General features: G+C 36.3%; 2 protein-coding genes across 10 annotated transcripts in view; both read right to left on the reverse strand.

Moving 5' to 3' along the window:
- LOC110835159 (transient receptor potential cation channel protein painless) lies at nucleotides 1–7276 on the reverse strand. Of its 4 annotated transcripts, none has more exons than XM_087344626.1 (3): nucleotides 7176–7276; nucleotides 3699–3797; nucleotides 1–3095 (listed from the first exon to the last, which is right to left on the reverse strand). In XM_087344626.1, exons 2-3 carry the CDS (start codon nucleotides 3717–3719, stop codon nucleotides 333–335), a joined length of 2784 nt encoding a protein of 927 aa, XP_087200752.1. In that variant the 5' UTR covers nucleotides 3720–3797; nucleotides 7176–7276; the 3' UTR covers nucleotides 1–332. The 4 variants fall into 4 exon arrangements, with proteins under 4 accessions (XP_087200752.1, XP_087200750.1, XP_087200751.1 ...); XM_087344624.1 differs by lacking the exon at nucleotides 7176–7276 and adding an exon at nucleotides 3888–4536; XM_087344625.1 differs by lacking the exon at nucleotides 7176–7276 and adding an exon at nucleotides 4163–4515.
- Nucleotides 4664–24961, reverse strand: part of per (period circadian regulator) — a 25151-nt gene continuing 4853 nt past the window's right edge. For 3 of the 6 annotated variants that reach the window (XM_022075098.2, XM_022075100.2, XM_022075099.2), the window contains exons 6-23: nucleotides 18238–18439; nucleotides 17388–17642; nucleotides 16923–17108; nucleotides 15705–15859; nucleotides 15373–15492; nucleotides 15118–15261; nucleotides 14664–14782; nucleotides 14412–14552; nucleotides 13610–13777; nucleotides 13120–13231; nucleotides 12222–12487; nucleotides 11816–12015; nucleotides 11526–11698; nucleotides 10533–10661; nucleotides 9817–10086; nucleotides 9273–9332; nucleotides 7824–8105; nucleotides 4664–7277 (exon numbers count right to left, since the gene is read on the reverse strand). In XM_022075098.2, the coding sequence (XP_021930790.2) occupies nucleotides 7185–7277; nucleotides 7824–8105; nucleotides 9273–9332; nucleotides 9817–10086; nucleotides 10533–10661; nucleotides 11526–11698; nucleotides 11816–12015; nucleotides 12222–12487; nucleotides 13120–13231; nucleotides 13610–13777; nucleotides 14412–14552; nucleotides 14664–14782; nucleotides 15118–15261; nucleotides 15373–15492; nucleotides 15705–15859; nucleotides 16923–17108; nucleotides 17388–17642; nucleotides 18238–18439 (3075 nt within the window). In that variant the 3' untranslated portion in view covers nucleotides 4664–7184. The remainder of the gene's footprint in view (nucleotides 7278–7823; nucleotides 8106–9272; nucleotides 9333–9816; nucleotides 10087–10532; nucleotides 10662–11525; nucleotides 11699–11815; nucleotides 12016–12221; nucleotides 12488–13119; nucleotides 13232–13609; nucleotides 13778–14411; nucleotides 14553–14663; nucleotides 14783–15117; nucleotides 15262–15372; nucleotides 15493–15704; nucleotides 15860–16922; nucleotides 17109–17387; nucleotides 17643–18237; nucleotides 18440–24961) is intronic. The other 3 variants (XM_087344622.1, XM_087344621.1, XM_087344623.1) reach the window with 3 other exon arrangements.

A 24961-nucleotide genomic window follows, 5' to 3' on the forward strand; every position in this document is an offset into this window, starting at 1 on the left:
TAATATATAGATATTTTATTTAATGCAACAAAGTTCTCACCAGATAATTTTATTAGCAATACAAATAAGGAAAAGTACATGTTGATAAAATATCGTAAAATATTTTATACTGGTGGGACAAACCTATATTCAAATACTTCCTTTCAAATATCTGTTGCTTAAACCCACTTTGATGCTGTTTGTTCCATAATTGACTGCCATTAATCAACCAACCCTTCCTTTCTGATCCTCCCGAATTAATTAATATTAGTAGAACATAAAATTTCAAAGCTGCTGCTGTTAAATTTTCCTTCCCAATGAACATTTTTGAAAATAAAAATTCCAAAATGGTCCTAAGATTGAGAAATGTTCCTTTCAGCAATTGATATCGCACTTTTTGTTATGGCTGAATCCATGTGTCCCATTCTCTCACTGCCAGGTACGTAACAATATTTATAATTCTCATTAGGATAAACATATAAACGTTTCGAAGGTAAATCTCCAAGGAAAAAGCAATATTTTTGTATTATTTTCTTAAAGAACCTGTTCCTCTGACAGAGCAAAATAATTTTTTCTGTCTTGAATATTAGTTTAACTCTAGTGACTAGGCTGATAATTTCTGCATCCTCAGTGATGGCCCGAGTATCACTTACCGCCAGACCATTCAGTAAGTTTAACAACGTCAATGCAACGAGGAGAACGAAAAACAGAAAGATCAAATGGCTGGTCACAGGGACAGAATTGAAAGAAAGTCCTTTCGTATCAAATTCACCAGTAAACATAATTAAAGTTTCAAAGATAATAATAAAAATCTTCTTGACTTTATTCCAAGTTCCATCAGTTATGACGCTGTTTTCCTTACGAAACAGAACATTGAAACTCAAACCAAAAGCTACAATTATGGGAATATAGCATAACCCAAACTTAATAAATGTCTTAGAAACTTTCTTTAACATTGAAAGCTGCACAGATACGTTTGGGAGATGACCAATAAGAAGCAGGAGATCTATCCAAGCCAACAGGATACCAATGGCTGCTGCATGGCGATTTATATCACAATGTGACACAAGAAGGTATATAAATGTACACGCGATAACCGATGCATCAAACAAGTTTCCCAAGTTGCTAAAATATTCAGTTCTGTCAGCTATTAACTGAACTAATTCTTTTACTAGTATTAAGATGAGAAAGGATACTAATAGTGCAGTAGCTACTTCGCTCATAATCGACGACGAAGCCGGAGATGAGTCTGCGGTGCTCTCAGAATGTACAGACTCATTTAACAACTGCTTTTCATGCTCCTTTGGTGAATTGCGTATAAATACGACGTGAAATGTTAGAAACAGGAGGAAAAGAGAATAAAGTAATATGTTGAAGTAAACTAATCTACGAACATGGTGCCACTTAATGAAGAGGACACTAGAAATAACAGGATGCTTCAATAAGCCCCTCAGTTCAGTTGTTTCACTAATCTTCAGTATATGATGCATCTCGGTATCAGTATGGGATATGTAAGACGTGTCTTTCACTGATGGGAGAAAGTTGTACTTGAAGGCAAGCATAAACTGTGGACTCTTCACGTTATTGCCTTTGCTTTCTATAAAGCCATCTAAAAACTCTCTAAATATTTGCATATCCAAATATTGCAATATTGCCTCTCCCTTCACTTCACACATGAAATCGGCACCTTGCCTCAGAAGAAGGAGCACAGTATCTTTCTTTCCCATTCGAGCGGCTACGTATAGCGGCGTACCTTCCCCATCTTGTGAATCAATTTTTGCTCCAAACTTCTTTAAAGTTAATACTGCATCATTATTTCCAGTGAGAGCAGCAACGTGCAGTGGCGTATGTCGATTCCTATTCCACGTATCGACCTTCGCGCCAGAAATGAGCATGACCAGAGCAAAGTTCATATTTTTCCACCGAACAGCGACATGCAGTGGTGTTTCTTTTCTGTTGTCCTTAGCATCTATATCTGTAGACTTCTTCAACATAGAGACACATTTTTCCAGAATAGGAAAGCTGTCGTTGCCTCCACACGTGTTTAATGCCAACCAATGTAGGACTGAGCCCCCATTCATCCCCGTTATGTTAATATCGATATCTTCGGTTTTCAACAAGACTTCCAATGCAGGAATATTCAGTCTCTCAGCGGTGGTATACAGAAGAGGTATTCCAGAAACATGATTTTCGATATTTGGATCAGGCGTCAAGTCCAGAATAACTTTTGCAAATTCCTCTCTTCCTCTTATTACACAAGCCATTTCCAGGCAAGTGCAGTGGTATGGTTCTTCATATTTGATTTTAATTAAATCTTTGTTGTTGTCTAGCACATCTTTGAACTCATCAAACAAACCACGCTGCAGAGTTGCCAACAAACAAAGCTGCACTTGTGGCGAATTGGTGTCTTCCATTAACGGTTCTGGCACGAGTGCTTCAAATTCAGGATATTTTTCCAGAATGGACTCACGGATTGTTTGACCTCCATCTGCCAAACTGTAGTCAACATTTACTTTATGTGCATCCTTATGCTTCAGAATAACTTGAACTCTCATCTTGTGTGACTTCCTCAATGCTCTGCTTATTGGAGATCGTCCGTGACGGTCAGGCTTGTTGACTTCTATATCAGATCTGGCCAGGAGAAATTCCAGGCATCTGAGGTACCTACCGTCTGTCCCATCTCCTGATACAGGTGTTTCTGCCGCTAGGTGCAAAGCTGTTCTTCCTTGTTTTTCCACCGCATTTATATCAATGTCTTTTGCCTCCTGTAGCAACAATTTGAGAACTTCGTGATTTCCGTTCATGGCTGCTATGTGTAACGCCGTTCTACAATACTTAGTAACTACATTAATGTCTGTTCTTTTATCCCGAAGCAGCGCATTTACTGCGTGAACATTGCCACCTTCTGCAGCCCAGTGTAGAGGCCTTGACTTGTGAAGATCAATATTTGGATCAATTTCTGTCAGTAAGTTTTTGATTTGGTCTGGTGTCCCACATTTAAAAATCTCCTTTAGCTTCGCATATTCTATCATGTCTTTTGAGTTATCCAGAAGAGGCTGCTGAGCAATGACTTTATTTCCATCCTTTTCTCCTTGTTTATCTGTGGATAACTCATTCTGTAATAGTACACAAAACTTGATTTACATTTGCCTCATTATGTATACACAAATACTAACCTATATACTTTGCAACCACAGTTACATATTAAGGATTATATTTCAAACAAGCATCCTATCGAGATTTAAGGCTATATTAATGGATAATATCAGAGTACATGCAACGATAATATAACTTAATACCACATGTAAACAATTGTTGAAAGTTGTATCAAGTATAAAATACCGTAAACATTCAACAATAAAATTCATCTTCTCTTACTATAAAAATTCGTGATTTGTCGTCTATCAAAAAATGACGTCATCAAACAATGTTACGTTATATTTGTTTACTCGGCATTGTTGTACAAACACAACAATGCTGAGTAAACAAATGACTTGAGTAAGACACTAAACTAACCCCCCCCCCACCCCCGAAGGGGGATTGGTTGCGTTTTAAAAACTTGACCAACCCCCCCGAGGAGCTCCGAAAGGAGCGCTCTGTTCCAGTTATGTCAAAATTGCTGCATTTGACTTCATGTAACTTAACCACAGACGTCAGCCCTTTGAATCACAAAGTTAATTGAAATAACACTTTTAAAAAAAATTCAGTTCTTGTCTTACCATTTCAATCACAGTTGCCATATTGCTTAAGCCAGCCTCCTTATTTACATGCACAGAAGTAAAAGAGTTTACCCCATTACCCAAACACAGCCATCAGCTCTGAAATTAAAGTACAGATATTTCGAAAGCATAATTATTATTAACTTTACCAAAATTGTAATGTCAACAAAGTTTAATAAAACGACATACTGTAAAATTCAGTGAAAGAGAAAAATGCTTGTAGCTGAAATCAACTCAGGTACAGAACGGAAGAGCTATCTTAGCAGACCTAACAGCAGATGGAAGATGTTAAATATTAAGTAAATGAGATGTGAAACGGAGACAGCCCAATGATGAACTCTCGAAAACGCAATAATAAACTGGTGTTCCGTAAATAAAAACGAATTTCTTGACTAGCTGAGAGACTCTACTCCGTGGAGTGAGTTACAACAAACACAATGAACTGGCGTAATAATAATACCCACAGCAACGTGCAACACACCCTTGAAATCAGTCACACATGGAAGTTCTTACATCCTTATCTCGCTTATCTAGACATAGCAAATAATTACACAACAGGCTAATCTTCGTCCTGGTAAGGCAAATTATCTCTAAGAGGGCCTGCCTTCAAAATGTGCTGAATCAGAAGTATTGAATTTTGTATGGGACGTAATGATATTTTATACCAACGGTACTGTAAATGGGCTTCGAACTTACGTTGAGGCAGTAGTCCCTTAGGGGCACATGGTAGCGTGAAGGAAGAAAACAATGACGTGTCGCCAAGCGCAGTTCAAAAATTGAACTGAACCGAGTATTACGTATTTGATCATAACGAATAGTTTTAATTGATTAATATTTCTCCAGTCTTCTTCTTCTTCATTGCAATCAATCCTAGGATTGGTTGGCAGCGGGTTTTTGAGCTGCTGATACTTGGGAAGTTCTTACCTTGTATGGGGGTCAAGAGGAAACATGATTTTCAAAATATGTCAATTTGAGAAAATATTGATCTCAATTTTATTCTTGATCTTCTAATGACAAAGAATTTTACGTTCGTACAATGCCTTAAAAATTGTAATTTTCCATGTGATCTGAGAACATCAGTACTAAAAGCAGTAAATATGTGACTAGATACTATGCAGAAACCTAGCTGCTTCAGTAAAAACAATTCCTGAAGCACGTGAGGTCCGCCTTTTACACCAAATGTTTGTACATCTCACTTTTTTAAACGATTTCTGGCAACGTACACATAACACCACCAGCTTCACGTTCAAGAGTCAGCACAAATCGCCTCACGGTACACGGAATAATACTACATACACGTAATGAATATATTCACAACTTTAAATTCATTTCGTGTCAACTCAACCACAAATACAAATTACATTATCGTGATACGTGTACCGAATCTGAGTCTGCATCGAGTTTCCATAGTCAAATAAAATATATCAGTGCATTCAGACTGTATAAAAATTAATTAGTAAACATTAATACTGCGGTCTAATACGTCAGGATGATGCACGTTTAATTTTAAATTCCGCGTAAATGCCTCGTTTAGGAAATCTCTCTAAACAGTGATGTATCGACAACACAGCGAAAGCAATGGCTTATAGTGGCCCAACATTCCAAAGCCGAACTGTGATATGCGGAAGTTGGTATCCTCCTCCTCTGCTTATATAAGTGTTAGAGCAGATTAGAATAGCTTTCTCCGTCGTCTACTAATTTTGTACAGGTAACCCAAAATTTTCACTTTCATTATGTATTTAATGAACTTTGAATACGTTGCAGAGACGAAACTGTAGAGAGTAGACGCCTAAGCAAAACACAACGATCTAAAAATCAAACCACACAAATTTAAACTTTGTTTCATTTTGTAGTCCACAGCATATAATAAATTTACCTCGAAAAAGTAATGATACCACACCCAATGTTTTCCCGAGGGATGAAATACATTTCAAGTCTCATAAATTGGTAACAAGATGGAGATCAGCATTATTAATATAAAATTCAAAAAATTCTATGCCCAACTCAAAAACAAGGGGGTCCATATAAAATATTTATGCAAGTTGTTAATTGTTCAATTATGCATTTAAAAGTGTAAAGTTATAATTAGTAACAACAATAAAGGCCTCGTATTATGATTCAGGAACATCTATTTCGACCTGAAACTGTGTTCCGGGCTGCCCCAGCACGTTTATTTTTGTGACTACACCCCTGCTCACTTTTAATCCCAAAGAAAGAGGCCATACTTTTTCTGAAGTGTTATATAACCTCTTTTTTTTTTGATATTGGAAATATGACCCAGAAATATATAAATTACGGAAAAGTGTTTTTTTTAAATTTCTTTTTATTTCCTCGCTCCATAGTTTCAGTTACGTAAATTACTGTCATTCGAGACTCTCCGTCAGATTCAATGAGAGCAAGAGTAAGGATCATTAGTGCCAATGAAAATGGTGAGAAACTGTATGTACAGCGAAGCTCGCCCATAGCAGAACGTTACTATCTTACACGGTAGTGCGTAGGGGTTATACAACACTGACCTATTTGTACACCGAGAATAAAGATTTTCGTTGTTTTCTGATCTTTGTTACAGAAATATTTATTCTCCGTACCGTAACGTAATTTTCAAACGTGAACGTAAAGCACGCTACAAAAGATATAATTTGTACATTTCCATAATTTACACAGAATAAAAGACACATTTTCATAATCTATATCACCGAAGCATGTCATATAAAATATGTAATGAAAGGATTATGATACTCTAAGCAACATCAAACTGTCAAGGTCTTAGTGCAACTAGAAGTCTAAAATAATGTTCTCATTCACACTGTAATTTTTGGTACCGTATTTATGAAAATACAAAATCTAACCTCAAAGAACATTATGGAACATATAAATACATCAGTATCAATATAAATGGAAGAACAGACATCAAACAAGACAAACATGTCATGATAATAACAACGTAACAGGACACCGATTTTGATTTGTACGTTTGTGCTTGCACAAATTGGTTCTTTACATTGTATCCGTAACTACTGCCTTCACCGATGTCAAAGCGTATGCAAGACACACCTCCTGCGCTAAAAAGTGAATGCACACAGACACAGACATGTAAATCTGATATGACGCACTTCCCATCGGTCTTCACTCTTCTGTCTGTTGTTTTATAAAAACAAAATGATTCAGAAGGTAACCATCACCAACAAGCTGAAACACTTCTATATTTCAAAGTGATGTTCAAATAAATGACAGATGATTCACGTATCAAATCATCTACGTCTCTTCATAACTCTCACTGCTTCCTTCAACGAACCCAATTCACCTTATTTTACATTATCAAAGTAATAAATGTAGATGATAAAAATTTGTGTCGAGAGTTGTACACACAGTAGTAGTTTGGAAAAATGGAGGCAAGGTAATTTTTGAGATTAAAACTGAATCGCACTCAGTCCCACATCCGTAATATCCGCAGAACAATAACCTGCAACAAATTACCTAATTGTGTCATTCCTTGCAAGGGGGAGGAGGGAGAGGTGCATTCTCCTCAAAGATCATGACCAGCTTTCCATACTCCACATTCCGTTGTTTCTTCCTACCCTAAAAACATATCAGAAAAAATTAAAATTTATGATCTAGACTTTCACAGCAACTGACATTAATAGAATCTTCTCAGGCTATTGGTCATGTTACATGTGGTGTCATTTCCAACAAAAAATATATAATAAATTCTTTTGACCTGAATTTTACAGCACAACAAATATCATATTAATATTGTTTAGGGCTAGAGAGATATCTAACAAGTGATTGTACTAACCGAGATCTAATTTTACTGGCTAAACTGTTGAACATTTATAAAAACTCTTTCAAACAGCATAAACCTAACCTCAAAGTTTTCATAAATACTTTCATACAACAAACCTATCACAGACTGTATTTCTCTACTTTCTTCAACAGTTACCCCTAACACATAACCTCAAAAAGTTTACGAACAAACACATGTATAAATAAATATGTCCAATACTTTTTAGTTTTGAAGACACTGGACACAAATATTTGATATGTTGAAGTAAAAAAAATAACATGAATTTAACAACTCTAGTATCTACATATGGCTATGCTTGAAGAAGCATCTTTGATACCAACCTTGAAGACACACTCATTCTCTGGAGCACTAGACTGAACATCCTCCCCACTGCTGCCACTACTAGAAGTAGAACCTTCTTCAATTTTAAGTTTTGTTGACAGGCCTTCCAGCTCCATATCTAAGTAAAGCTGATTCAGTTGATCATTTACAAGGAAAGGCTGATGGATATTTTCTAGAGCTTGTAGGTCTGCTTGCAATACATTTCTAAGTTTCTGATCTTTCATCTGATAGCGATACACAAGGTCCGGAGTCTCATGTACCTCTTCCATCCAGGGGGGTTCCTGTATTGAGGAACACAATTAGTTTCAAAGAAGGCAGTGCCAACAAATGAAACTGTAATAAGAGGCACTATAAACCTGTGATTTGATAAAACACGAGGAAACATAACCTTAAATCACTTGACAACCTACAATTAAAAATTCAATTTACATTGGTAATTCTAACAATTTTTCACAAGAAACTTATATCATATCTGTTTAGGTAGGCTGTGGGATCATTTATTCTAATATAACTAAATATTATAAAAATACAACATTATGGTATCAAGCGAATGAGAATTTTCTGCAATAATGGCAGAAGTTGTTCTGTTGAAGATGTGTTTTTTCACTTCAAATTCACTGATGCCAGAATTCTGGATTTCACACCAGAGGATCTCTGAATTACATCACAAAGCTCTTATCAGATACTGCCTTCAACACTCACCAAATTTAACAAACATGAACAGAAGAGATACTTTGCCGAAGTTACCTCAGGCAGGCAGAAAGTAACAGTACAGTAATAACGAGTAAAATATACTTGTCAGTAACATTTCATACTTAGAAACAAACAAAATTATAAACAGCTGTTAAATTATATTTAGCTACATGGAAACAGTTTCAATTAAACTACCAAATTACATATTTAAAAGTACGCTCACAAACAGCATAGTCTGTATAAAATAAATACTAAATATGACATAAGCCTAGTAAGTTTGTTCTGCTTTATTATCATGTATAATACAAATACGTTTACTCGATACAGAGAAGTGCAACTGTTGATAAAGTGGATATTTGCCGATGCTGTTGTTCTGGACAGTACTAATGCTGTGTGGACTTGTACATAGATACCAATGTTTTACAGAACATGATGCTTCCAACTTCAGCCTCCCAGAATGTTGGTACGTACTACGTGTCCATACGGCATTCCTACCCATAAGACCAACGATGATGTCTTCACCAATGAGAACCTTAAATCTCAGACTGTTTACTGGTTAAAAGAGATCACTAAAGCAACTCGACAACTGCTAGACTTTCTAAACAATCTCTGTTGTGCCGTTAAGTCTTGGTATCATTTCCAAGTGAATCAGACTTATCGAAGGACTTCAATATTTTATTCCCCCACTATAACTTGTTGGCAGCAATATATAAACACAAGGAAAAATGCGCATAAATAACAAAATGCCGACTTACTTTCAATGTTGATCTTGGTTTCATTGGCTGCACATTTTCTAACTTCTCCCACACCATCTCCTGAAATCAACATGTTCACTTACTTGCTGCAAGGTTGCCAAAGTAACACCATTCATCCTATGTGATTTTCGAATACCCCCCCCCCCCCAAGCATATTTTCTATTACTGTACAAATGAAAATTTATGAGGCACAGTGGTAAAGTGTTTTACAGATTTTCCAATGCAGCCTTTTCCATTTTAATCGACGTCAGTATTATCACTCACGGAGCAAGATGTATGAAAATGTAATGAAGCAAACCGAGCACCAATTCTTTTTATCATTTGTATATGATCATTAACAGTACCCGACTCTTTCGAGCTCTCAATACTGGGGCTTTTACTATGTACATTTCATGAAGCAAATATACAGTGATATAAATTTCACATAACGTGAATACCAAAATTACTAGTATTTAAAATCACACAAGTAAAAATTACTAAGCTAAGCTATAAAGAGAATGAAACTTATTGAACGCTTCCACATTTCAACTCTGTTTGTGCTTACCTCAGCCTGATTTACAGGATTAGCACTGGCATATTCTGGTGAGCTATTCATACTGGCATCGGATTTATCTGTCTCGAGAAATGAATAAAATGATGAATAACTACAGTCTGAGTCCTGAGTTGTACTAAATGCCTCTCCTATGCTCTCAGTATCTCTTTTATCATCTTCACACCTCATTATCTTCTCACCATCCTGGCTTATATTTGGTGATATCCGTCCACCACCGACAGAATAAAGTGACTTTTCCTTCTTGGATGATTCACTCATACCCTAAAATCAACAGAAAGGTTAAGTCAGTCAAATGATACCCTTTCCAAATCTTCAAATTGAACAGATGTTCCGAAACACGCCATAAATATGTTCACGTCTGACAAGCAAACACAGCAATGAGTTCTGTTAAACCTTGATTTACTATTAATTTAATAAAATGAAGTGTTTTATTTTACAAGATATAAATAAATAAGTAAATGACACTCTTCTGTGAATTTGACTTACAGGGACAGTTGATATGTCCGCACATTTTTTTGAAGAAAGTATTTGTCTTGCGGCTATCATCAATGTTACGCGTTTCATTCTTAATCCTGTACAAAATATTTTCTAGCACAGTTTAACCTATTATGTAGCTCTTAATTAAATCAAATAACATGAAATCAAGCTTTACGACAAATTATTACATTTCCTACGTAAAATTATCCAACACATGCAGACATACACACCCTCTTAACAGAGGCAGACGCTACACTCCCCAAGATAGACCCTGGTTCTGCTTTAACAGATGTGGCTTGTGATGCAGGACGCTGAAACTTGCTGGGCGTGGTACCACTGTCTGCCATTACTACTGAACTCTGTACAATGAAACCAAAGTAAATACATTACCCCTTTTACTTATTTACTATAATTGTATGCAAAATTATTAGTATTATGAAATAGCTGCAGATTTAATAGCACATAAAACAATTTTGAGGGACACAATAATTGTGAAATAACTCACTAAATTCAAGAGACTGCGAGAGGGAAGGAAAGAGAAAAAGAAGGAAAGTTTGAAAGAATTAAGTAATATAAACAAAATAATGCGAAAACAAGTTTAAAAATTACATGTACATACATATCTTCATCACAATGTTTACATGAGAAAGGCCCATGGAAATTCAACAGGCAATAAATTCTTTCTTATCTTTATCTCTTACCTCTTCTTCCTTTCTTTTTCTCTGTTATACCTGTATCTACTCCCTACCCTTCTCTTACATTCCCTTTCCATCCACATTATTTCTGTTTCCATGGCTCATATTAGAAGTACTTTGAAAATCTATCTAAAGGTAGCAGCACTTGTAAGACAGACATTTTAATAGCTGGTATCATTTTGTTACCAGCCGTGCTATTTCAATATTTTCCCCAAGGTCTGCACCCATTTAAATATCTCCTCTGTAAGCATAAGAAATGCTGTATCATAATGTTCGCTTTTATATAACGCACATTTTTGCAATTCTTTAGGCTTGAAGATAAAGCCAGTGTGTTCTTCAGAAAAGTTTGCACCTGCCCACAAGACCACATGATGTTAGAACCAAGAAGACCAATAATGAAATTGTTACTTCTACGAGAACCTCAAATCTCATACTACAGAAAGGTTGCCTTCAATGGAACACTGGATAAGAACTGTTCTTTCTACGACCCAAACAACACACGCATATCAAACAACATTACTAACCCACCTTGCGCTCTTGTTTACACGTCACAGCTGCAGGAATGTCCGGCCGAGGACACGGTGCTTGGAGTAAGGCCGTAGCCGGCTGAAGCATCGTCATTGGTGGATATATGACAGGCGGGCACCCATACACTGGAGGATACTGATAAAACATGGTCGCAGCAGCATTCATAAAAGGCACTGAAAACAAAAGTCATAAATTCAAATTCTGTATATATTTCAGCAGACATAACGCTATGTTACGTCTCTCTTACTGCTTTGGAAATGAGCGACTCGTGAAATTCTTCTTCTCCTTACCTTGGTGAGGGTAGAAAGCGGGTTGTTGTCCAGGCAACATTACCCCAGACGGAGACATTCTAGGTGGTCCTGGATGTTCCTGAGGTGGCACAATCTGAGCAGAGGCAAGGCCAGCCTGCTGAGCAATGGATGGGATATAGTACACGGGAACCACGTTGGCCACTTGCGGACGCGTAGGCAAAGTGTTCGCTGTAAACATGCTGAGAAAGAAAATACAAACTGTTTGCAAAACATCACTTGGAAATAAGTTCCCATTACGTGTCACATCCGCTAAAAGGTGCGTCGCAGAAAATTAAGAACGACGACGTTAACTATTTTTAAAACAGGTAGAGAAACTGCTCTCTTACTGAATTTATGCTTCAAAACTTCATAAACAACATGAATAAGACTTTCATGGCCTACTAACCCACGTGTTGAGCAGGGTGCCGTTTGCTGCATAGGTGCAACGGTGAAGGGTGGCCACAAGTTCACATTAGTCCCTCCTTGATACTGACGCGGCACACTCCGAACAGATGAGTGCTGTTTTCCGATACCAAGGCAGTGATTCACGCTGCCACCACCTCTTTCAGGATTGAATTCCTTTCTGACGTCCAAGTGAGGGTGTTTGCTAGCTTTACGTAACTCACCCTCCCAAGAATGTGACCCACTTCGTTTCACTCCGTGACACTGTTCCTGTAAAAAATTAAACAAAATATTGTATTGCCGACTTGAACCCACCAGTGTGGAGATCTGTGCAAAGCACGTTATATCACCACCATCCACTGCTGTAGAGTTACGCAAATTGCACACAGACTAAAACTCTTTCATTAAGGTTTCTGGTTATGATGCACGCACGCATATTCTTGAATATTTTTTAATTTAATAATTTAAAAAACATACAGCATTTCAGAATCTGGCTCTACTTCCATCATCTGATAAAACTACACAACGTAAATAGTTGCGTTCACTAATTCAATCCTTCGAGGAGAGTTTAAACCCCCGTACACAAGGGTTAAATATTAGCTGTACAGTAAAATCCATGCAAAGGCATGACAGTTTTACACATTTTCTAATTTTTAACGAAACATTATACTGAATGGCGGAGAATAAAAATGTAATTTAAACCATGTGTGACATACCACACTTACATGTGAGAAGTGACCATACATAACCTTCAGAATGTTCACACGCTGAACTACTTCCAAGATAATGACAGTTAAATATTTAAGCAAACATCCCAAATGTATTTGCATATAATTAACTTTTCTAACCCTCTTTACTCATCTTAGGATAATTTATTTGTCATACGCAGTCGTAATACATACCTGTAGGAGTCTTTCATAAACACATTTCTTTTGCTTGTTTTCTCTTTCACTACCTTTGTTCCTTTGTTCTTTATGTTTTTGGACCATTCTCTTTTCCATGTCTTCATTATGTCTGCAAAAATAACTGAAATTAATTACAATTATTTAACCAGTAACACTAATTGTGTAGTTCTAAAAATAAAAATGCGGGGAAAGTCTGGCATGCAGTTTGAGGTTTAATGAAATGTTTATGAATCACAATACAAAGCTGTTCTGTTCGCTATTAAATTATATCTTTACACTCTTAAAAGCAGAACTAAATAATATAGACCTCACAAAATGCTCGCACTTAAACAATATAGCATTTCACCTCAAACAGAAGACTGAAATCTAACCTGATTTATTTCTTATAGGAGACGCAGTCATGCAGAATGCTACAGGGTGATAAACGTAATGCCCACACACTTAAAATTTAATCAGTTCCAAGGAAGGGTAAGGATACTGTACCCACCTGTACAGTAACGCTTCAGTGAGAATGGGTGGTTTATAGGAGCCTTGAGATGTATTGGTAGCACTGGTATCTCTTCTGCTCTTGGTGCTCTCACCAATACCCGCACTTCCGCTGCTGTGGCCACTTCCACTACCAGTGCCACTTCCATTAACAGGAAAACAACACTTCCTGTTTACCAACAAAAAATATATTATCGGACTGAAGATGGCTGTCTTCCGGGTTGTAGTGCCATGCAGTCTGGTATGTTGGTAATCTTCTAACAGACTACATGGTGCCGTTACCCAGAAGACAGCACCTTTGGACTCACCACTGTAAAAACCTCAAATCCTACATATTATCGAACTACCTGTTTATCGGAAGCACGGAGCTCTAAACGAAATAACGTACGTCAATTAGTAATCTGAGAAATCGATTGAGAACTAATAACCTAAAAGTCAATAATAAAGGATAGAATGAGAGATGGGCGGGGCATGTAGCGCGCATGGATCGGACAAGAGGTGTGCACCGGGTATTGGTTGGGAAGACTTAGGGGAAGAGACCTCTGGGGAGACCTAGACGTAGATGGGAGGATAATCTCAGGCAGGATCTATGGGAGATAGGAATTGAAGGAGACTGGATTTCGTTGGCCCAGGACAGGGTCCGGTGGAGGGCTTTGGTTAGTTCGGTGATGAACCTTCGGGTTCGGTAAGCCATCTAGTTAGTTAGATGTTGCATAAGACCCAGAAAAGGTTGATATTCCCTTATTTATACCTTTTAAAAGTTGAAAAAATTAAAATGCCAGATATCATCTGTTTCACCTAACCTGTTACTGGATCCCGGGCTGGAATCTGCTGCTTGCCCGCTTTTCATCTCTTCTTCTGTGCCCATTAGTGATCTGTTCGCTTCCATCTTTGAATCACCTGATTCATCGGAAAGGGTTGTTTTTGGTTTGCTCTCAAAGAAACTGAAATAAAGTTAGCATGAACATTAACACCAGATTTTAAAATCTTTACGGACCTCACCGGGATATAAACACCCTGTCACATTGATTAATACTTTTTCAGGTCGCACATACCGCTGAATATTATCATTGTAGTTAAGCTGGTTGTAACTAGGTGGAGTCTCTGTTGACGACTTGCTGTCACAGTAGTCGTGATGAGGTGAGATTTCACCAAGCATTACTGAGTCATGTTCCTGAAACACGAGTCAGTACCAAACACACGGTTAAGTTCCACAAATAACAAACTTCCTAATACATTTTCTGTACCATACAAGCAAATCCATGGCTTAATTTCATTACGTATCTTACGCAGATGTTCTAAGAATGACAGCTCTTACCCTCATATATTTTGTAACATTATACAAGATTAATAATGGAACTATCTAATCCTCTAGTGGGCACTGTCCCATTGACATCTGTCTCATTAAATAACAATAAAATTAAATCAATTCTAAAATTCACTATAGAGATTAAAACACTACTGTAAGTATTCAAGAGTTGGATCGATTAAATAAAGCAATAGACTTACAGAAAAGCTGAGATGTTCCTCAGGGAGATCAACTTTCAAATCAGGTTTGTAAACATCGTCCATTAGACCTTCCATGAATGTTGCCAGAGCCCTGCATCGCTTTGTAACATGTCGATTCTCCGGCTGCACCGCGGTTCTGACCGTCTGCCGTAATAAAGGGAAAAGGAGATACGGTTAGGAAATATTTAATTTCATGAAAGAAAACAGCAAGATCTCTAAACACATTTTTAATGCACTGACATTTACAAGACTTACCTCACTGAGCAAACTTCTAATCTCCTCCTGTATTATTTTGCTTTCCTTCAGAACTTCTTCAGAGATCTGCTGTGTATCCTCTTCATTTGGGCTCATGAACACATCAGCATTATCAGGACCCTGGGAGAAATTTAGTGAGATCTTGTCAACTAAGTACGACGGGACACGTCATAACAATAAAGTTAGTCCAAAGACAAGAACAGTAAACGTCCATTAAGTTCTACATAGCAGACAACTTCTACCATAAAAATTGTTAAATTTATTCCATATAAACATCAAAACTGCAAAATCTGATGTAACTATCACCGTTGATATTGCCAGCAACAACTTACTTTAAGCACTCGATGCTGTCCGATCAAAAACTCAAGTTTCTTTGACCATGGATTGACAAAGGTGGACCATTCTGTTTCCAGCAACACATAACCGCCATTCTGAGCCCTAAAGCGGTATGGTTTACTGCGAAATGAAGATCCATGCCCCTTCACTACTGTAAACAGTAACTTTAGAATCAAGATTGTGTACATATACAGCAGTATATAAGAATACATAATGTCAAGAGAAACTAAAATGAAAGACAAAACTCAAAAGTTAAAAGGGAAAACAAACAAACTATTTCCATTTAAAATGTTGCGAGACTTCACATCTTGGTGTTTCAGAATTCACAGCAATATAGTGTTTGTCACTTGATAATCATAATATTAAACAAAATGGGAGTGCCGCGGAAGAAAAAAAAATCCCATTTTGATAAAGCCTGTTTTCAGTCATTAACGTCCGAATCTATGTGTCTCCTAGGAATAACTTCAATAAACATGAAGAAAGAATTTTACACAACAGAATACTTCTTACAAATCTCAAAGTCATGAGAATACAATGGCAATGAATTCACAATTACTACATTCTGACATCATATCAAGGAAATTATTAGTTTAATTTGGTGAATCCGGTTCACAGAAAAGGTGAGGAACATTAGATTTTTCATAATTACTGTAGTTTCAACAACGCGTATAAAAGAAAAGCGTCCAGTGAATATAGCATGGGAAAAAGAAGTTTAAATGGTAATTGAATTAATTTTGTGAGCTACAATACGACACTAAAGCACAGCAACGACTTGAATAAGACGCTTATGTAGTGCTCAGAAGTTAATTTATCTTCTCTTACGGCCATAGGCATATGTAATCATGAAGTATTTGTACTATCAAAATTGATGGATAACAGAAATATATATAATACAAATTTTCCACAACCATAAAATTTAGGACTGTGGTCTTCTAGATGGTTACAAGTGTTTCAAAGGAACCTATTGTCTCCATCCATGTTGAAGATGGGGATGGTAAAGTTCCTCCAAAATTTTAGTAAACCCTTGATAGGTTACAGTGTCACAACCACAACCGATGAGAAAACATATTTAGTGAAGTTCGCATATTCCATAAAGCCTGCACAAAATATTATTCCCTCTTTAATTTATTATTTAATACCACACATAAGAAGAAATAGAAGCAAAAATTATAAACAATTACGTGAAATTAAATACTATAATTATTAGTCCTTACATATTTTGTACACCTCCTTCAGAAATGGCAGATCCTCTGGATGATAAAATTCAAGAACAGATTTTCCCAGCATATCATGGGGCAGATAGCCAAGGTATGGCACACTTTCAGGATCTACGTGGCTCAGCTTACATGATGCAAGATGGCACATGACAAACTTGGGAGACTTACACGTTTCCCCTGCATCTACATAGTACAAATAGTAAAGTAAAGTAAAGCTGTCCCACTATACACCATGCAGGCACTTGGGGGGAGTGGAAGGGAGATAATTCTTTTAATATCAATTTGCAAGTTGTTAAAAAAGTTGCTACTCTTTTCTTTTGTTAGTAAATCAGTTAACTAAATCTGAAAGTACAGCTAACAGTCCTTGCTTATGGGTTATTTGAAAAACATTTTTGCTTCAGGATCATTTCTAAAAGCATTTTATACAACTACAAAATCTCAGTTTCTTACATTTACACTCACATTTATAGGCTGAGGAAATTAGTTTTGCAGTAATAACAAGAAACATGTTGTTACATCCTCCAGAGAGACCTTCTGGATCTACGTTGCCTTCCTGGTCTGGAGGAGTATTCTGAGCTACAAACTCCCGGAATGTCATATTCAACTGGAAAGGCAAGTGTGAAACCTCCTTCTCTGTCACACAAGAACCACTAGACCTGAGACCTCGATACCTTCGTAAGCAGCAGTAGAAAGAGTTCTTTCCAGGGTGGGATGCGCCTGGGACACATTTTAAACCCGTTAAAATACAACTTGCCTATTCGCATTTGTAAATATTATACAAGAAACAGAACTGTCCACTAATGGTAGAAATAAGAAATTACATAATTAAAATTATTTGTTACATACTTTCATATTTCATAAGAAAAAAGTGGTTAATGCCACATTAATTACTTTGCATATGGTAACCCTTCTGTATATTTAATCAAACGACATGTTTTTATGTACATAACATTAATTTAAAAATTAAATATATCTGAAAAAAAGAAAAAGGCAAAACCAAATTCTTCAAAATAATTTCTTATTAAACTGAAATTATTGTACAAAAATAATATAATTTAGGGACTAAAATTCAGCCTTGAAAATTAATGACACTTGATGATATGTTCTTTGGTGCAGTATACAGAGAGTTTAAAGTTTAATTGCAAATATAAGCATATCATGTGAGTAGTAATACATTCCTTGCTGATATATTTTCATGAAACCGGCTCATAAAGGCATTTTACACAGCATACCCAATGAAGTGTTTTTAAAAGTGTACACACTAACATCTTACAGATTTAACTGGGTTCATTACACTCCCAAAATAATGTACCTTTTTTATGCATGTGTGTAAGAGGTGTAACAACACCAGATGCAATGTGACTGGTAAATGCGGCTCGATGTTTGGGATGAATAAAATCTATAAAGGAACGCCCAAGCCACATGTCCTTTGGAAATCCCACAACATCAGTGATGCTAGGTGTAGTAAATACGACCATGCCATCTTGCATTGACACAACCACACAGAATTCACCCTAAAACAGAAAATACAGCACCCAGGGCACAGCGTCATGTCTGGGGCTCCATGCCCCAAACATGTCAAAATGAGGTTCTGAAAATGGAATTGTATATGTGCGTGCATATACACAACTTCAAGGTGAAATCACGTTGCAATGTGAAGTTGTCAGAAACGGTTTTAAGTGTAAATATGCACTATGTTTTAAAGTACATACATCAGTAAAATGAATATGAACTTGAGAATTTCAATTGAGATACTAGCATGCATTTTGAATTCAACTGGCCATCTATTTTATTATTGTTGAAGTTGTTAAACCATGTAAGTAAACTACAATCCATAATATCGCTATAAGCTGTCATAATCCCTGCGCCTGAATTCCTTCCACTAACACAGCACAATTATGAAATGTTGATTTAAAGAATGTTTAACAACACAAGGAAGTACATTTTAATTAATTTTAGTCTCTTCAAATTATTAATTACAAAACCATAAAAACAGTTAAGTGACACGCATTCCCCATCAATTTTAACAGCCTTCATTTTTATAACTCAAATGACCTTTTTCTTTCTGAAAAATATCAAAAGTAAGTTCCAATTTACATACGATTGTTCTTTAATTATAAGGAGATTTATGTTCAAATGTTTCCATTGAAGCAGACAAGGACAAAGAAAGAACAAAAAATTTTCATTTGTACTTTATGGAGCCTAAATTTTGTATCATCATCCATGATTGAGTTTCAAGCATTGCCCCTCCATAGCAAAAAATCCAAGCAGCATTTCAGGCATTAAAGCTCCTATTCATAAACAAATTTCACTCAAGATTTCTACTCCCTTACAACAGAATTAAATAATACTAAAACTCATAAATATGATAAAATGTCAAATGTTCAGGAGAAAAGCAACACTGTAAGGGATGTAGGGCAGGTACTGCAGTGATCCTCAACCAAAGCAGTAAAGATATTTGTAGCACAGAATTATTTATCATGCTGTTCATTCTTTACCTCCACCACAACACTTTTGCATTCTATTCTGCACAGTCGGAAGACACAGACAGACATCATCAAGACCTGAACACTTTCTAGTCCAAATTACATGCGACTATATTACTGTATTACAAAATAATTTTAAATGAAGCCAGATGACAGAATTTTATGAAGAAACTACGAGAAGCAGATGCCACTAGATCGAGTATGTACAACCCATGCCTTTGGCCAGATTACCTGTTACAATTTTCTTTATAAAACCCTCATTTAATATATTTTTTATTTATCTGTTCTGTGCCTTGCTTATTTTATTACAATAAATTCTGAGGTCTTGGCTTCATACTATTTCTGTGCAGTGTGAGAATCCAGATAAGGATTTGGATCATCATCATCATCATCAGCTTAAGCCCTAGTGCAGAACTAACTAAATATAAAATTAATTATTTTCCTTCTTGCTTACATATCACGAGCTTAACAGTTTAATAACTATGTCATCAACTTCACTACCAAATTTTATAGGTCAAATATATGCTGGTAGCCTACACTCCATTGAATATCTAATGTTCTGATAAACTTCCATTTTGTTTCTTAGTGCAGCAATGGCTCTGTTTATGCATTCTCATAACTGCTGTCTTATTTCTGGCTTACGAGCATGGTATAACCTAGACTTCACGCACCACCATAAAGAAGTTCAATGCGGTCACGTCCGGTGATCTGGAAAATTGGTCCAGATTTTCCTATCCATCTTCCCTGATAATTTGTTTATCTCCCAAAATGCAGTGACAGTCTTATCATATTCCACATGTCTTCTTGATTGAAGAGGAATAATTTCTAAATTAAACCGCAATTTGCTCTCCACAAAATTTCTGTGAGAAGCAGTTATCAGTGTCCCTTGATGAAATGCAAACCACGAAGATTACTATTCACTGTTCAACACCATACATTCACCAAAAATCTTACTTTGCACCACCTCACGTAGATTTTTGTGCAATACTGAATATACCTTCGTAGAGAAATTGAGCAGAGCTACGATCGAAACGTGATCATAAGCTGTGGTTGTCCTGCAAGCTATACCAGATACCCAAAAAATTGTTCATGGTTGGCACATTCTTCTGGTAAAGTAGTTGTACTTTATAGATGTGGTAGGGGTAAAGGCAGTTACCATACGAAGTCCTCGATACCTGTGGTCATGGAATACTAGTCTCCGCAGAGGTTATGTGCCTCTGTCGTATCATTTCTGATCAGATTCTGCATTGTTCAAGGTAATCAGTCTCTTCAAAAATGTTGTGTACACTGTGAGATGTGTTCCAGTGTTTAACTCCAAAATTGAGAAAGTGCTGCACATATTTTACCACAGCAGTCATACCAATTCTATTAAAACTCCACATCCAAAATGCATATCAGCATATTTCTTATGTATAATTGTGAAAGACATTAAACTAACACTTCTGTACAACAGAAAACACGCTAAACCGAGGATAAATCTGTTACAGTGGTGTTGACGTGCTACAGTTCACAACAGCAGCTTGAAAAAAAATACAAACCAAACTATTGCTTTCAAAAACGACATACAGAATACGCGTATCATTACACTGAGATGATCTGTACAACCAAATAATTTCCATAATCTGCAAGTCACCATTTACTGGCATAAAAAGTATGCAGTATCTTGAATTAACTGTCTCTAAGAGCGAACACCAGTAATGTGTGTCTCTCTCTCTTCCACTTCAAATTTTCAAGATCTTAGTCTTACTTTCTATAACTTCAATTTGTACACTTATGAATTTTTAATACCAAGACTTAATAAACACAATTGCCAGTAAATTGTTAATGAATATTAATGTTATCACTGTGATGTCAAAGATATACCCAAAAAAAGCACATGTTAGTAACAAACACGGAGTATTAGTAACCATAAGGTTAGAATCAGGCATGATAATCCTCTAAGACTACAGAAAAGTGTATGTAAAACCATTATATAATCATATTCACCACACAGGAAGTGTGTTTATACCCGTGCTTTCCTTATGCAAGATTGCCAAACTTCCATCACCAAAAATAAAAAAATGCAAGCAAGTAATAACATTGCCGAGGTTGCTCTTCATGGATGAGGCATGTCAACTTAATCCTTTCAGTGGTCTTTATAGTTCTGTGTCCCTTTTATTTGTTCTGATAAACAACTTCACAATTCTTTCATGGCTCATTCCTTCGGAATGGATTCTTCCCTTATTCTGTAAACTCTTCCTCTTTTCTATATTAAATAAACTGTCGCACAGATTTTTAAAATATATTATTATAGCAGTTCAAGCCTGGATGAAGATGATATTGATATATTTTAATAAAAATGGCCTTATTTTATCCTTCTACATCATCTTTCATTTTGGTTTGGGGTTATGTAAGAGTTCCTGAGGCCAAATAATTCTTAAAATAAAGATAACTGGAAAATATGTCCTTTTTTCCCCCTTTCTTTCTGATCTCATGTTTCTGAACTTTCATCACCTGTTCTACAAACATTCTAAAAAATCTATACAATACCTTACTCTTCAACTGAAACTGAATAAAACCTACAAGTAAATAATTGAAAACAAAATACTGAACTCCCTTTCCTGTGTTAATCGCAAAATCGATTAACAGTGGCGACATTAATTATGCTGGATGTTCCATAAATGAAGGTGAAGACAAAATAAAAGAAAAAAGATAATATGTTTGCATACACAAAAAATTAATTCATGTAGCGTGTCCTACCACGACTGCACTTCTATTCCAGTCCTGTTCCTTGCAACTCACAGCCCACATTACCTCTGTGAACTCGATGGCAGCTCACCCTTTACTTCCGTCGCATCTCCCTCCAACACGAAGAACTAAGAACTCTCTGTTACAGTTCCATAACAAAGGAAATTGCATACAAACAACATTCTTTATATTAATGAAACCTTGCATATGCACGTCTCAGTAAAATCAGGTATTACTATCACTGAGAATTCCCGTTACCACAGAAAACATCTGCACCCTCAAGATATCTGTCTTCTGGGTTATTGCACCCTGATGATGGAGGCAACATGGACCTCTGAAACGTTGGTGGACATCTACCAGACTGCACGGCAAAACAACCCAGAAGACGGAAATATTCAGACTCACCGCCATGAACACCTCAAATCCTACATATCTGTACCCTCATTTTACGTTAACCAAAATGCCTGAAATGCACAAATTGTAATTCCATAAATGAATAAAGAAGGATTAAACCCAAAACATGTTTGAACCCAATATGATAAAATCTGTCCATACTGGGAGTATTTAATTAATGAGCATAATACTGAAATCAGTTTACAAATTAAAAGCAAATCCTTGATTATCTGGGCTAGATGAAAAGGGAAAAAAAAATCAAAATAAATATATATATATAAAAATACAGGGGAAAAAATACTGACTACATTTAATGTAAAACAAAAGTTGTTATTACAGAATGCTCATTGTCAAGGTCCGAAATCCCTATTGTGGGACGATGCAAAACAATCTCAAGCGCGCAAAAGGCGAAACTACCCCTGTGCTTATGCAGCATGCCATGAAGGCCTGTGTGACTGGCGGACATAAATCACCGTGCCTCGTTAGCCTGAGCACTTCGAGGAGGTGAGCGACCAGTTTCAGACTCCAATTGCTTTAGTTCTGAGAACAGACATCTATGCATTCCAGACCCCCAAAGACAATCTGAATATCGTGGCAGAGATAACAATTCTGCCACTGCTGTAAACTTAACCACTCTATCCCTGCCCTTTAACGAGCAAGTTCAGACATTCTTTGTAAACTTGAAGAGTTCTTGCTATCATTCAATTCAGAATCACTTGTCTTTCCATCTCCTGTCTAAAAACATAAAAATTAAGAAAATTATAAACATAAATTATAAGGCTTACCATCCACTGTATACACGTACACGTGAACTGTTGTTGACAAAAAAAATGGCCAAATATGAACGAAACATCTTCAGCAGCACAAATGAACTGGATATCATCCACTGTAACACATCTTTATTCATACTAACACGACAAATAATCGTGAACGATGACTGATCCCATTACGTTGAGATTTTTTGCATGTTTTTGGAGAAATCACGGTTCACATGAACGCAAAGCCAGTGGATGAGAAGCCTTACTCTACCTGTTACTTGTACGGATGTGAAAATTAGGCTCCAATATTATGGAAAGGACTGAGGGCGTTTGATGACATTTGTTGAAGAGTAACAGGAGGACCAACACAAATACAGAATGACAAAATTAATAAGCTGAATGCTTCAAAATGAATACTACTAAGATGACAAAATAAAAGGCAGATAACATGGGTAAGGTTATAACATACATCGTAAATGAAACAAAAATATACACATAATATTAGCTAGAAAAACCTGAAGGAAAGAGACCACTTGGGAGACCAAGGTGTAAATGGAAAGATAATACATATTAAATAAACATAGTTTGAGGGTGTGGACTGCATTCAACTGGCTCAGGATAGGGTCCAGTAGCAGGCTCTCGTAAACGCAGCAATGGACAGTGAATGTAAAAGTCTGGATAATTACCGACCAGATAAGCAGATTCACATGAAGAACTCTGCTCGCGGAAGGAGTTGGTGATTAATATTAAAGAAAACATTAATGTATCGGATATACATTTTAAATATTAAAATGTTAGGTACATTCTGCTTGCAGTCACTTTTATATTCTTGTATGAATATAAAGAAAAAATAAATGCACCAGATTTTTTTTTACAAAATTGAAAATATGCCCATTAAAGAATCAAGAATTTACTTAAAATTTGTACCTGATTATGAGGTTAGACATTCCACTACCTCTGGGTGAGAATTTTGTTTGTGATAAATATTTATCTTTTGAAGGAAAAAAATCTCACACTATGTTTCAAAAATCTGAGGTTTTCACAGCGGTGAGTATGAAGATTACTGTCTTCTGGGCTATAGCGGCCTGTAGTCTGGTAGATTTCTACCAATGTTTCAGAGGTCACACTGCCTCCGTCATCGGGGCGATGAATTCATCTGAAACGTTGGCGGAAATCTACCAGACTACACGGCGCAATAACCCGGAAGACAGCAATCTTCAAATATACGTTAAAATCAGTGTTAGCTGCTTATAGTCGACAGCTCACTGCTAAAATCATAACTACCTAAATATGTGAAATTATACAAAATAATGGGTACATCAAAACAGAGACGAAAACAAAGTCACGAAAACTATTGTGATCCATGAATGCGTTGTGAGGTTACAGAAACAAATTAGGCAGCACTACACAGCAACGTATATACAAAAATATGGAATTATTATCAGTTATGACAATTTACCTAATAAATGTTTTATAAAAGGTCATTTCAGCTGGAAGAGTGAATCAAGGGAATTAAAACCCCATTAATTTTAATCCAAATGTTAAGTGGTAAAATTATAAAATGGACAATGCGAACAGTAATATTCTACAGATTTTTTTTTTATAATTTATAGTTATTTTCTGAATTAAACATTACATACTTCATCTGATCCATAATAAGGATTAGCATAAT

Source organism: Zootermopsis nevadensis, unplaced genomic scaffold, assembly GCF_977971745.1.
Source record: "Zootermopsis nevadensis isolate Lab colony 2312 unplaced genomic scaffold, Znev_1.0 Znev_ptg000008l, whole genome shotgun sequence".
In the NCBI taxonomy this organism is placed as follows: Eukaryota; Metazoa; Arthropoda; class Insecta; order Blattodea; family Termopsidae; genus Zootermopsis; species Zootermopsis nevadensis.